Here is a 14337-nt window from a genome sequence, read left to right on the forward strand (position 1 = left end):
TGCAAGGCCAGAAGCTCCCTCAGAGGAATGGTTGCAATGGCATTTGCAATTTAGAGTCCACATCAGCTTCTTTTTTTTTTTTTATTTAATTTTTTTATTGAAGTATAGTTGATTTACAGTGCTGTGCCAATCTCTGCTGTACAGCAAAGTGACTCAGTTATACACATATAGACATTCTTTTTTTAAATATTCTTTTCCATTATGGTTTATCACAGGATATTGAATATAGTATAGTTCCCTGTGCTATACAGTAGGACCTTGTTATTTATCCATCCTATATATAATAGTTTACATCCCATCAGCTTCTTGAAGGTACCTACAACAGTTTCTACTGGTGTTTCTTGGGTATAAATTTTAGAGCTGCTACTCTGTGGTGTCTTTTGGAGATACACCGTCTTTTGGCTTTCCCTGCCCCAAAGCAAAGTCAGCAGGCCTCCAGCTTCTCTGCCATTATCAGAGTCACCTCCTGCACAGTTGTGCAATGCTGACAGCCCATACTACCACAAATGGAGCGTTAGCGATTTGACCTGGTTTTATGTATATTTTACCGGTAGAACTTTAAGATAGGAGACTAAACATAATGAAGGGAAGCTCCCAAATTTGATATTGTCAAGGAAGAATCTTTCCTCTTTTGTAGGAAACAAAGTTGGCTATTCATTACATAATAGCTTTCAGAGTTCTTTTAAGAATAAATTTTCAGTTCCCTTCTATGGGGCTGTGACTCTTTTGTTTTCCTTTCTTTCCACCCTCTGTAGGTTGTTGGAAAGGACACCAATGTCATGTTGGTGGCTCTGGCAGCAAAATGTCTTACTGGCCTGGCTGTTGGGCTAAGGAAGAAATTCGGACAATATGCAGGACACGTAAGTAACACTCCTTTTTTTGATACAAATTAACAACGTTATCAAGAATGGCAGGCTAGTTTGCTTTATGCTTTAAAACAGCTTTTTGGCACAGATCTTTATATATATGGGGAAAGTAAATTTCTCACAAGTTTTGTTAATACTGAGCATAACTCCTTACAACATTTCAATAAAAATGTCAGTTGTAACTAAATTCACTAGCTTTATGTAGAAAATCAGGCACTTGACCTAAAGTACTTAGTTCAATTGATTTGCCTATTACTTATTTACTTATATCTTGCTTTGCTCTTAAAATATTATACACAGTATAACAGTATGAAGTATAACTTGTGATAACCAGAACAGAGTAAAAATGAGAGCAGGAAAGACAATATAAAACTGGAAGTGAGATTAATATATAAAATGTATTTTATGGTGTTTTTCTATTTTAAAAAGTAGTTTACTTATATACTTGAGACATCTTATATAGGTTACACTGTTGGTGATATATCAGCTTATTATAAGAAACTCTGACTAGAGACATTCGTTGAACATAAATTTGGAAGCAATCAAGTTTGCTAACAGTTTTAACAAATTGCGATGTTTTCTTTAATTCTGGCATCTGTCAGTTGGCCTCTAAATCTCATCTGTATTACTTAAAATGGCTCAGCATCCTGAATATTGACCATAGTGAACTTTAGGGTTTAACTTGCTAGCCACTGATCATTTGATTCCCTGGATTGACTTTTGAGAGTCTCCTAATAGTCTGTAGTCATGTGTCAGTTTTATATTGAAGCAAACATCAAACCTCACTTAGTTATGGTATTTGGAGCTTGCTTACTCATAGCATTAAAAATAATTTCAGAGAACTCAACTGAAAAAAATAAGACACTACCAAATAAAAATAAATCATGACTAGCTTGTTACCAGGGAAATAAAAATAAGGGTCTTTAAAACCCTTAAATGTGTAAATCACAAATTGGAGTAAAATTATTATCATTATGTTTATAGTAATCATTACTTATTATATAATATCTCTGTGTGTGTATGGTATCGAGTGTATTGATTAGCTTTTGGTCAGTTTTGTGTTACTTAGAATATTTTATACTTCTGTATTATAATTTTTCAAGCTAGAAAACAATCTTTAAAGTACATTTTAATTTACTAAATTTATAGTTAGATGATTACCTGACCATTTAGTTTGAATTCTGATTCTGGCTTTGTGACATTTTGGTGTGCAGCTTAAAGAATGTCTCTAGTGCTTTATAGTTCGGGGTATTTGTCTCCCCTTAAAATTACATCATATACAGTGTTTGATATCAAGCACGTTAGTGTGGTTCAGCTTTATTTTCCTTAGCTACTTATAAACTGTCTTTTTGACAATATATATAAAAGTGAACTTTAGCTTTATAGCTATTAAAATATCTTGATTTTTGATTGGCAGGGGGCAAAATGGGTAAAGGAAGTCAATTGTATGGTGACGGATGAAAACTAGACTTTTGGTGGTGAGCACGCTATAGTGTATACAGAAATCGAATTATAATGTGGTACACATGAATCTTAGATAATGTTATGAACCAGTGTTACATCAATAAAAACAGTTTTTAAAAGTATATTGATTTTCAGGTTTATTACTAACTCTTAGTATTAAAAAGTCTTTTATATTTCTCCATGGAAACTGTATTCCTTCTGATCTGTATCACTTCTATGAAATTTTTTTAAAAAATTGGGTTGGGGGAGGTGCCATTGAGCTTTGCTAGATATTTTAGACCTTAAAAAGCAACTTTAATTTGCCTGCCAGCACAGTGCCTGGCTACATATACTCAATACATATACTTGGTATTCAATAAATATTTAATGAATTAGTGATAGTTTATAAGATAAACATTATAAAAATTCTGACTTTACTGATCTAAACTTAGTACTTGAGTAAGAAGACACAGTTCTGATCAAAATTGCTGGGCTTCCCTGGTGGCACAGTGGTTGAGAGTCCGCCTGCCGATGCAGGGGACACGGGCTCGTGCCCCAGTCCGGGAAGATCCCACATGCCGCGGAGCGGCTGGGCCCGTGAGCCATGGCCGCTGAGCCTGTGCGTCTGGAGCCTGTGCTCTGCAGCGGGAGAGGCCCCAACAGTGAGAGGCCCGTGTACTGCAAAAAAAAAAAAAAAATGCTATAGTTTCTGGTACTGTTTCTTTTTTCTTTAGTGTAGTGAAGAGGCAGAAGACATCTCAGTCCAAGTGAGGGCTATCAGAATCTTGGGTGGGGAGGAAGGATTGTATACTATACCTGTTCCCCTACCCTAAATCCACCTAGTTGAGGATCATTTTGTCCAATAAGAGTTGTTACTGATAAAAATGTAAGGTTGCATATAAGGTACAGGTGCAAAAAAAAGGTTGAGAAACATTGCTGTGGTGGTATAGGCATAAGATTGTTCCAGCATAAGATTCTTATGCCCTTCAAGAAAGGAAATGACTTCTTAATCCAACTTAGATGTTTATTTTTTTTGTTTATTTTGGTAGAGGCAAACATTGTTTTAATAAGTTTTATTGAGATATAACTTACATACTATAAAATTCACCGTCTTAAAGTATATAATTCAGTGGTTTTAGTATATTCATAAGGGTGTGTTACCATCACTACTATCTAATTCCAGAACATTTTCACCACCCCAAAAAGAAACCCTATATCCATTAGCAGTCACTCCCCATTCTCCCCTCCCCCAGACCCTGGCAACAACTGATATACTTTTCTGCTTCTGTGGATTTGAAGTTTTGTACAAATGGAATAATACACGTGTGGTCCTTTGTGACTGGCATCTTTCACTTAGCATAATGTTTTCAAAGTTCATCCATGTTGTAGCATATATCAGTACATCATTCCTTTTTTTTTTTTTTGCCGAATACATTCCAACTATTCACTTTTAAAGGTTGTACCAACCATTTTGGAGAAATTCAAAGAGAAGAAGCCTCAAGTGGTACAAGCCCTGCAGGAGGCAATTGATGCAATCTTCCTTACTGTAAGTTGAGTTTGTGGTTTTGTCTAAAGTAAAGTTTGTCAATGTAATATTTTGATTGTTCTTTACATTTGAGAAAAGCTTATTGACCACATTTTCTTTCTAAAGACCACACTACAGAACATCAGTGAGGATGTTTTAGCAGTAATGGATAATAAAAATCCAACCATCAAGCAGCAGACATCTCTTTTTATTGCAAGAAGCTTCCGCCACTGCACTGCTTCTACCCTGCCAAAGAGCTTACTAAAGCCCTTTTGTGCTGCTCTACTTAAGGTATAGACTTTCTTTGAAATTGAGGAAATATTTTATACCTAGGCAAGATTTTGTTTTTTCTACTGATTGTGTACAGTGACTACTTGACTTTAAGACTGTAGATTATTGTCTTTTGAGGAGAGACCCTCTGTAGCTTTGAAAATTGAATCCAAATTCTTGTATTATTTATGTTCCTGTTCTTGAAGAAAAGCACAAATTAGCTTTATAATTTCACTAACTACTAAAACTTTTATTTCTTTTTTGGCCCATAAACTGATATTCAGCTGGATCTGGTCAAGCACAGGCATCCAGTTTAGAATATTTAAAGATCATTTGAGTATGAAGCATTTTAGATAGAGGGTAAGAGGAAGGGTAACTTAATTGGCAAATAGAAAGCTAAGCTTAGATTCTGTGAATTGTAAAAAGCAAATTCTTTATCTAACAACCATCAGTCTGAATTAAAATCAGTAATACCTAAAGAACCTTGTATCAAGATCATCTTGCTTACTTCCGGACTATAGCACATCAATGATTCTGCTCCTGAAGTCAGAGATGCTGCATTTGAAGCATTGGGTACTGCTTTGAAGGTGGTTGGTGAGAAAGCAGTAAACCCATTCTTAGCTGATGTCGACAAACTCAAGCTTGATAAGGTAGGTTAGTAATGGGTTTTAATGAAATTGGATAGCGGTCCTGTCTCTGTGCAATATGGGTTTGTTTACTGGTATCCTTTTGATCAGAATTTCTTGATTAGTAGAAATATCTTTCAAATTATAAAAAATAAAATAAAATAAAATTGAATGACCAATCTGTAGAGGAGGTAAAAATGATGTTTTGAGTTAATTTCATTTCTAATATCTGGAAAATTGCCTTTCTAAATATGAATGTCTTCCATCAAAAATATGGTTATTGTTTATTTTTAATTTTCATTGGAGTATAGTTGATTTACAGTGTTGTGTGAGTTTCTGCTGTACAGCAAAGTGATTCAGTTGTACATATATCCATTCTTTTTTAGATTCTTTTTCCGTATAGGTCATTACAGATTATTGAGTAGAGTTCCCTCTGCTATACAGTAGGTCCTTATTAGTTACCTATTTTATATATAGTAGTGTGTATATGTCAATCCTAATCTCCCTATTTATCTCTTCCCCCCTTCCCCCCCGGTAAACGTAAGTTCATTTTCTACAAAAATGTGGTTATTGTAAGTTTAGTAAATTCTCATTTGCATAGAAATATAATGTAAGACGTCATTAATGTATATCTACTGCCAAGAAAATATGGATAATTTATCTTTGTTGAAAAGGAAACTTTTCTCTCTGAATTCTCATGTAGTTGTGGTTTAGAAGTGACTTATTAAGTAATGTAATGATTGTGTTTCAAAGTTAGGCTCAGTGACGTCTATCTCAATTTCATTCTCCAGATCAAAGAATGTTCAGAAAAAGTAGAGCTCGTACATGGTAAGAAAGCTGGACTTGCAGCTGACAAGAAGGAGTTCAAGCCTGTGCCGGGAAGAGCTGCTGCTTCGGGGGCTACAGGAGATAAGGACACAAAGGACATTTCAGCACCCAAACCAGGACCCTTAAAAAAGGCACCTGCTACTAAGGTTAATAGATGACTTGGAAAATATGGTTTAAAAATTAGAATTTAGTAAGGTAGGGTCTGAATCTCAGGTTCAGGGTTGTTCTTCAATATGATTTCATTTGAGAGATGAACTCATTACAACATTCAAAATACAGCAGAGCATCTTTTAATGAAGACAGCGTATTCCAATAGTACATTTGGTTATTTGAAACCTATATAGAGATAAAAATGGTAATGAAGATACAGGAGTACATTTTAAGGCATCAGAAAGTATCATTAAATAATGAAATAGGGACTTCCCTGGTGGCGCAGTGGTTAAGAATCCACCTGCCAATGCAGGGGACACGAGTTCGATTCCTAGTCTGGGAAGATCCCACATGCCACAGAGCAACTAAGCCCGTGTGCTACAACTGCTGAGCCTGCGAGCCATAACTACTGAGCCCACGTGCCACAACTACTGAAGCCTGCGCACCTAGAGCCTGTGCTCCACAACAAGAGAAGCCTGCACACCACAGCAAAGAGTAGCCCCTGCCTGCTGCAACTAGAGAAAGCCCACGTGCAGCAACAGACCCAATGCAGCCAAAAATAAATAAAATAAATTTATTAAAAATAATAATGAAATAGTATGGCAAGGTACATAACATTAATAATGTAAGTTCATTTTCTAACTTAACATAAGGTCATTTTGCTAATAATGCTCTGGAATTGCAGCACCGAGTCTCCGTTCCATCAGGGTCTCACTTTCTAGTGTAGAAGAGGGGGAAATGACCAAGGGCAAATATGGCATTCTTACAGTGAACACTTTTCTTGGACTGGATTCTCTTAAGCATGAAGTTATCTGCTGAAAATGCAAGAAGTTTGATTCTCTTTTCCACCCTGAGCCCCAGCCTGGAGTTAGGAGAAGAGAACTGATATTTAGTGAGCTTTACTTTGTGAAGCACTTTACCTACATAATCTTATTTAATCATCATAACAATCCTTGAGATAAGGGTTTTGTGATCCCTGTTTTTCCAGAAAAGGAAACTGGGGCTCAGCAAGGTTACATGTCCTGCACATGCTCTTACAATTCACTTGTTTGTTTATTCTGTCTCCCCACACTGTATTGTAAACTTTAAAGGATAGAGATCTTGTCACTGCTTGACCACTTGTGCATAGAAGAGGCTCCAGCATATAGCAGGAGCTCTGCATATATTTGTTGAATGACCAGAGTTGCAGAACTGGGATTTGAACCCAGGTATCTAGCTACAGAGTCTGTGTACTTTCATGTTATGCTGTCTCTTCAGTACTCCAGTACAGGGAGTTGGCAGCTATTTTCTCCTTTCTCACCAGCTCCTGCCTCTCTGGACAGTGACCTGGGCGCAGCACCTTAAGACCTTTTCTTATCTTGCTGAACCTTTCCATGCTAGCCGGCTTTCTCTTATAAGGGATTCTTTTCCTTCCCCCAAGAATAAGCTGTGGGTGGAGTGGGGAAGGACCTGCTTTTGTTCTTTTGAAAAAATCAGTAGGACAGTATCATCTAATAAACCTACTAAGCCAATAAACATGTATGTCTATGTTTAAAAAAAAAAAGGAGATTTATTAATTGAGGTGCCTCTCAATTAATAAAACAGAGTACTATTATATACAAGAAAGGATCCAGAAGAGGTGTTCTAGTAAATCAAAGAGTGTAAAATTTTCTATTTTTACAGTGAGAAAACAATTAAATCTCTCTTCATGGGGTAGTTATTATGAACCAATAAAATCATAGTGCTAATGTGAACTGGCAAGTGTTAGAGGTTTCCATTGGATTAAAAACCAGCATCTTAGCTTTGCTAACCCCACCTTAAAAGCTCAGAATATGTTCAAGATAACAGTGGTTTCAGAACAGCTCTGGATGTTCAAGACTAAATTGGTCCTCTGTCATTTTATCTTTTCTTTTTAGGTTTGGGCATTGCTTAACAAATATCCAAAATAGGTAGAAGGAATGATGTGGACAGTGATGTGTGTTGCCATATTAATGTTACTGCCCTTGGCTGTATACCTTACGATAAACTGCTATTTTCTTGTGACCTTTCAAAACTGGGGGTGACATAAATTTAAATCAAGATATTTAAATAGAATATTAGCAGATAGAATCCAGTGGGTGCAATAGAAAGTATGAGCAACTGAAGTTTATTCCAGGATCGCAAGGATAGTTTGATATTAGAAAAATTACTGAATTTATAGATCAAAAGAAGTCTAATTTCAAACACTGAAAAGGAATATAATAAATTTCAGCATGTCTTCTTGATAAAAATTCTTAACCGTATAGAAATGGATGGATACTTTGATATGATTAAATATATCATTTTTATAGATTATATGATCATATTCTTGGAAAACCCAAGCAAGTCAACTGGAAAACTAATAAAACAATAAAAAATATTCAGTGAGATGGCCATCTTCAACATAACTAGAACACTCACTGAAATTGGCGTAACACCTCTTTTTCTTCACAAATTAGATAGTTCTACAGTGAGTAATAACATATTCCATATTACTTGGAGTAACTTTGTGGTTAAATAGTGAGTACTTTGTGGTTAAATAGTGAGTAAATGTTATAACTCAGAAACTGCCCTTTACTAGTGTAGGAAGGATCTAGAGGCATTTAAAGGCATCAAACATTAATTCTCAAATTAATCTGTAAATGTAGCATAAATCCAGTTTATTGTTTTTATTTCATTTATCTCATTAGCTCATTTTGAATTAGAGGTTCTTTTTTTTTTTTAATTTTATTTATTTTTGGCTGTGTTGGGTCTTCGTTGCTGCTCATGGACTTTTCTCTAGTTGCTGTTGTCTTCGTTGTGGTGCTCGGGCTTCTCATTGCAGTGGTTTCTCTTGTAGTGGAGCATGGGCTCTAGGCATGTGGGCTTCAGTAGTTGTGGTACACAGGCTTAGTTGCTCCGCGGCATGTGGGATCTTCCTGGACCAGGGCTCGAACCCACGTCCCCTGCATTGGCAGGCGGATTCTTAACCACTGCGCCACCAGGGAAGCCCTAGAGGTTCTTAACACAGCTTCTACAGATTCCCCATGAATGATCTTCAGGAGGTCTGTCTGCCCTTGAAATTGCTAAATTCTGTGGGCACAGAAAATATGGGTCTTTTTGTTGTCGCTGTTGGTTGAGTGATCCCTCATTTTAATCAAATTTTTGAGGAATCTCTAATCCCAAAATGTCTAAGAATCACTATTCTAAATCCTTAAGTGGTTTAATATTTTTCTGTTTGCTTTTAGCCTGGCGGGCCACCGAAGAAGGGGAAACCAGCTGCACTAGGAGGCGCAGGGAGCACTGGAACCAAGAACAAGAAAGGGTTGGAGACCAAAGAAATAGTGGAGCCTGAGCTCTCGGTCAGTATTATACAGTATGCCTCAAACTCAAAACCACGGAAAGTCATTGCCTATGAGGAGGTTCAGGTTCTTTCTTTTCTGAGTTCTGTAACGTATAGTTAATGGATGTCTTTTTAGCTTATTGAAACTGTGCCTTGGACAAACTTCCCCTTTACAGTAGTATAATAGAATCCTCAGATACTAAAACACACCTATGGGAGTGTTCTTGTAGTTTTGGCTGGGATATTCTTACATTGTTGCCATCTGTTTCCTTAAGCAATTATTAGTGTTAATGCTTTGTATCTTACAGATAGAAGTATGTGAAGAAAAAGCTTCAGCTGTCCTTCCTGCTACCTGTATACAGCTTCTAGACAGCAGTAACTGGAAGGAAAGGCTGGCCTGTATGGAAGAGTTCCAAAAGGTGGGTACACAGGGATGAGTTGAATGTGAAAGAAAATTACATCATACAGAAGTGATGAATTGATAAATGAAGGACTAGTCCTAATTGCTGTATTTTGTAACCAGTGAACATGTCTGCAGGGTGTTAACTAAAGATGAGGTGGGGTTTTTATTTGCTTTTTAGCTGTTTAGTATTTATCTTTCAACATCTGCTTTCTGTGGCTTCTATCAGCTCATAACCTAAGTGATGCATACTCAAGAAAATTAGGTTTATTCTGAATTATAAGGCTTACATGAATTTTATTTTATTTTTAATTTTTTTTTTTTTTTGGCTGTGTTGGGTCTTTGTTGCTGCGCTCAGGCTTTCTCTAGTTGTGGTGAGCGGGGGCTACTCTTCATTGAGGTGCACAGGCTTCTCATTGCGGTGGCTTCTCTTGTTGCAGAGCACGGGCTCTAGGCACATGGGCTTCAGTAGTTGAAGCACGCGGGTTCAGTAGTTGCAGCATGCAGGCCCTGGAGCGTGCAGGCTTTACTAGTTGTGGCACGTGGGCTCTAGGGCACGCAGGCATCAGTAGTTGGGGCGCACGGGCTTAGTTGCTCCGTGGCAGACCAGGGATCTTCCCAGACCAGGGATTGAACCCATGTCCCCTGCATTGGCAGGCAGACTCTTAACCACTGTGCCACCAGGGAAGTCCCTGAATTTTAATATTATGGTATTAAACTTACTAGGCAAACAGTTCTCTTCACGTAAACCACCCCTCATCCATTTTATGTTTCCCTCTTTGTTGTCATGATTCTCAGAAGAATAGACATTATCACTTGGTATGAGAAGCTTCTTTAAAAAAAATCTGTGTTGGGCAGGAGCATGGTGGTTTATTTTGGCACACACTCTTTGATTCTAATGATGAGGGGTGTGGAGAAACTGCAAGAATGCTGCGACTTGAGCCAGGAGTCCTGGCTTCCAGTCCTGCATCCGCCACTCAAGCTTAGCCCTGGGTGTGCTTCTTTGAAACCTGTACTTAAATGCTTCTAACCTACTCTACTTTGCTATGTTTTTAGGAAAATCGAATAAGTCAAAATATGTATAAGCAGTTTCAGCCATACACTGGGCAAATTAAAACTGTTACTTTCTTTGGGGCAAATTATTTATGAATTCCTGAAATGTGAAAAAAAGAGTTTCAGTGGCATCACTATAACAACCATATACCAAACATCCAACTTAAGAAACAAAGTATTATAACAGAAAGTAAACAAGCTCTATCTGTGACCCTCCTCATTTCTATTCCCCTCACTCCTTCAAAGGTAAACACGTAATTGATTTGGTATATACTGTTCCCTTGGAACTAATCATTAATCCCTTAACTCTCCTACTATCTTGTTTTACTTCAAGGCTGTTGAACTAATGGACCGAACTGAAATGCCATGCCAGGCATTAGTGAGGATGCTGGCCAAGAAACCTGGATGGAAAGAAACTAATTTTCAGGTATATTTAAATTAGAGATTTAATATCTTTTATTGAAGTAATTTTCATTACATCATCCTATGGTGTATTAGAGAGGTATAGTTTGGTAATTTTTAGCTTGTTCTTTTTTTTAAAATCACTCAGCCAATGTGTCATGTAATTTTAAATGAACAGTGGAATGTTTGCATTTTGATTAAACACATAACTCTAACTTTGTGCATTTAGGAGTTTATATATATACAAATACTTATTGTTTGTTAATTCATATGTATGCATTTTTCTCATTATTTAGACCTGGAAGCCCTCGAATATAGGGAGGGATGAACAATGAGATAGCTTTCTTATTTCTTTGCATAAAAAATAAATGTAGTCTTTAAATTTCCAATAAAAAATTACCACGTAATCGGTTTAACTCATTAACTGATAATAGAGATGAAATTGAGCAGTAGCGTTATTTAGTTTAAAAAGTAGGTGTAAAGGGAGGTATAGGAAAGTAATACATGAAGGAAAATGAGAAAAGTGTTTTCTTCTTCTCCTCTAGACATACATAGAGCTGATGGGAAACAAAAGTTTGAAATGTATCAGGTTTATTTTTGGCTTCCTGCTAGTCTCTTTTTTACTTCTGTTTTGCCATCTCTTATTCTCTGTTTAGGACCATAGCTCCCTTGCTCACTGTTCCCTTAGCACTGCATTATAAGCTCATCCAAACCATCCAGCTCCACAAAGGTTTCCCGTGCCAGAAGGTTCTGATACTGCCTTCTTCCCCTCACACCACCACTTTTAAAACTCCCCTTACGTAGCTTCTCAGATAGGTGAAAGAAGCACACCTGATTTGAGCTAATACACTTCTTTGTATTAGATCCATATCAAGAGATAATTTTATATCTTTTTTCCTTTATAACAACTTTCCTGAGGGTATAAAATTGTTTTAAACGGCACAGTGCAGCTGTTTTTAGTCTATACACATAGTTAGCAACTCCTACCACTATTTAATTTTAGAGTATTTTCATCACCCCAAAAAGAAACCCCATACCCATCAGTAGTCACTCTCTATTCCTCCCCAAGTCCCCACCCCCAGTCCCTGGCAACAATTAATCTACTTTCTCTCTCTATGGATCACTTCTCCTGGACATTTCATGTAAATAGAATGATGTGGCCTTTTGTGTCTGGCTTTTACTTAGCATAATGTTTTCAAGGTTCATCCATACTGTAGCATATATCAACTCTACAGTCTTTTTTTTTTTTTTTTTGCGGTACGCGGGCCTCTCACGGCCATGGCCTCTCCCGCTGCGGAGCACAGTCTCCGGACATGCAGGCTCAGCGGCCATGGCCCACGGGCCCAGCTGCTCCGCGGCATGTGGGATCCTCCCAGACTGGGGCACGAACCCACGTCCCCTGCATAAGCAGGTGGACTGTCAACCACTGCGCCACCAGGGAAGCCCTACAGTCTTTTATTGCTAAACAGTATTCCATCGTATGGATATACAACATTTTATTTACCCATTCATAAGTTCTTTGTTTTTTCTTCGGCTGTGTCACGCAGCATATGGAATCTTAGTTCTCCAACCAGGGATCCCGCGACCCCTTCATTGGAAGCACGGAGTCTTAACCACTGGACCACCAGGGAAGTCCCTTCCCATTCATAAGTTGATGGGCATTTGCATTGTTTCTGCTTTGGGGCTATTGTGAATAATGCTACTATGAACTTTCATGTACAAACTTTTGTGTGAACACATGTATATACCTAGTAGAATTTCTGGGTCTTATGGTGACTCTGTGTTTAACTTTCTGAGAAACTGACAAACTGTTTTCTAAAGTGGCTGTACCATTTTATCTTTGCACTAGCAGTGCAGGAGAGTTCCAGTTTCTCTACTTCCTTGCCAACACTTGTTATTTAAATATTTAAACAGGACAAAGGGAAATATTTTCGGTCAAAAGTGTCTGAAGTCCCAGACATCTGCCATCATCACATTAATATCTTTAAATTGTTTTTCACAGTTCCTTCCATTCTTCCACTTAAAAATCTACAAATTCTTTAAATCTCTCAAGTTCTGGGGTGTGTGTGTGTGTGTGTGTGTGTGTGTGTGTGTACACGAGGGTTGTAATTTTTTTTGTGGGCAACTCTAGTAGGAACTCTGAATTAGTATGGTCATTTTATTATGTATTTCAGGATGTATGCTCAGTACTATATGCAGATAACCATAGGAGAAGGAGAATATAGAAATTATATTTTTCAATTCATAAACTTCATGTGGTAACATTGCTTGTTAATATTTTAAAACACTGAGTTTTTTTCTGTCTTAGCTGTCAGCTACATTAATTGATAACAATTAAAGGATAAAAATTATTTTGTTTCTTGGTTTAAAGTTTGATTTTAGTTTGGTCATGTTCTCAGCTGTTACATCTTCAGGCTGCTATAAAAATAAGTAAATAAATAAATGTCTTTGGGCAATTCCCTGGCGGTCCAGTGGTTAGGACTTGGCACTTTCACTGCCGAGGGCCTGGTTCAATCTCTGGTCAGGGAACTAAGATCCCAGAAGCCGCGTGGCACACCCCACCCCCGCCAAAAAAATGTCTTTGGCTTACTCATAACTTTCTGATACTTATCCTTGTTCAGGTGATGCAAATGAAGCTTCACATAGTTGCTTTGATTGCCCAGAAGGGAAATTTTTCCAAAACTTCAGCTCAGATCGTGTTAGATGGCCTTGTAGACAAGATTGGAGATGTGAAATGTGGGAACAATGCAAAAGAAGCTATGACAGCAATAGCAGAAGCTTGTATGTTGCCATGGACAGCTGAACAGGTTAGTGACACAGAGCTCTCTTTCCTCAAGTTTTCCCAGTTTTTTCCCAAATTTTAGTTTAAAGTTATTAGTTAAACTTTAGTTCTTTTCTTCTCAAGTAAAACCTTTTTTGATACTGTTTTACTTTTACCTTTAGTAATTTTTGCACTGTTGCCTGATAATTAAAATTGTCTTAGTCAAGAATATTCTATTAAGAATGAAAGTAATTTTCTCTTAAGACATTATCATCCAGAGTGACCACTAATGAAAAGTTGTAAACAGTCCAGATTGCCTTTTAAAAAATTTTTTTTATTGAAGTATTAGTTGATGTACAATACTGTGAGAATGCTTTTAATACTTCTATCACTTACCTCATTTTCTTGTGTAAATTAAATATTTCATTCCTAAGGCATTCTTGCAGTTGTGTTAGCATCAGGAAAACCACGCTTAATCTACTACTGCCTTAATGTCAAGCTATATTTCTGTGAGAAATCTGAGAGAAAACACAGATCTGTTTTGGTTTTTTGTATGTTTGTTTTTCCACTCCAGGTTATGTCAATGGCTTTCTTACAGAAGAATCCCAAGAATCAGTCAGAAACTCTGAATTGGCTATCAAATGCAATAAAAGAATTTGGTTTTTCTGGGTAAGTCAGAAAGAAATCAAGCACA

At 37.2% G+C, this 14337-nt stretch overlaps 1 protein-coding gene across 1 annotated transcript in view; it reads left to right on the forward strand.

The window, feature by feature from the left end:
- Positions 1–14337, forward strand: part of CKAP5 (cytoskeleton associated protein 5) — a 107109-nt gene that overhangs the window by 53820 nt on the left and 38952 nt on the right. Inside the window, exons 9-18 of the mRNA XM_027114809.1 lie at positions 756–860; positions 3766–3855; positions 3961–4125; positions 4626–4754; positions 5522–5704; positions 8933–9046; positions 9336–9446; positions 10815–10907; positions 13504–13689; positions 14218–14312. Of these exons, the coding sequence (XP_026970610.1) occupies positions 756–860; positions 3766–3855; positions 3961–4125; positions 4626–4754; positions 5522–5704; positions 8933–9046; positions 9336–9446; positions 10815–10907; positions 13504–13689; positions 14218–14312 (1271 nt within the window). The remainder of the gene's footprint in view (positions 1–755; positions 861–3765; positions 3856–3960; positions 4126–4625; positions 4755–5521; positions 5705–8932; positions 9047–9335; positions 9447–10814; positions 10908–13503; positions 13690–14217; positions 14313–14337) is intronic.

Source organism: Aethalodelphis obliquidens, unplaced genomic scaffold, assembly GCF_003676395.1.
Source record: "Aethalodelphis obliquidens isolate GAN/ISIS:26980383/991018 unplaced genomic scaffold, ASM367639v1 scaffold14, whole genome shotgun sequence".
Classification (NCBI taxonomy): domain Eukaryota; kingdom Metazoa; phylum Chordata; class Mammalia; order Artiodactyla; family Delphinidae; genus Aethalodelphis; species Aethalodelphis obliquidens.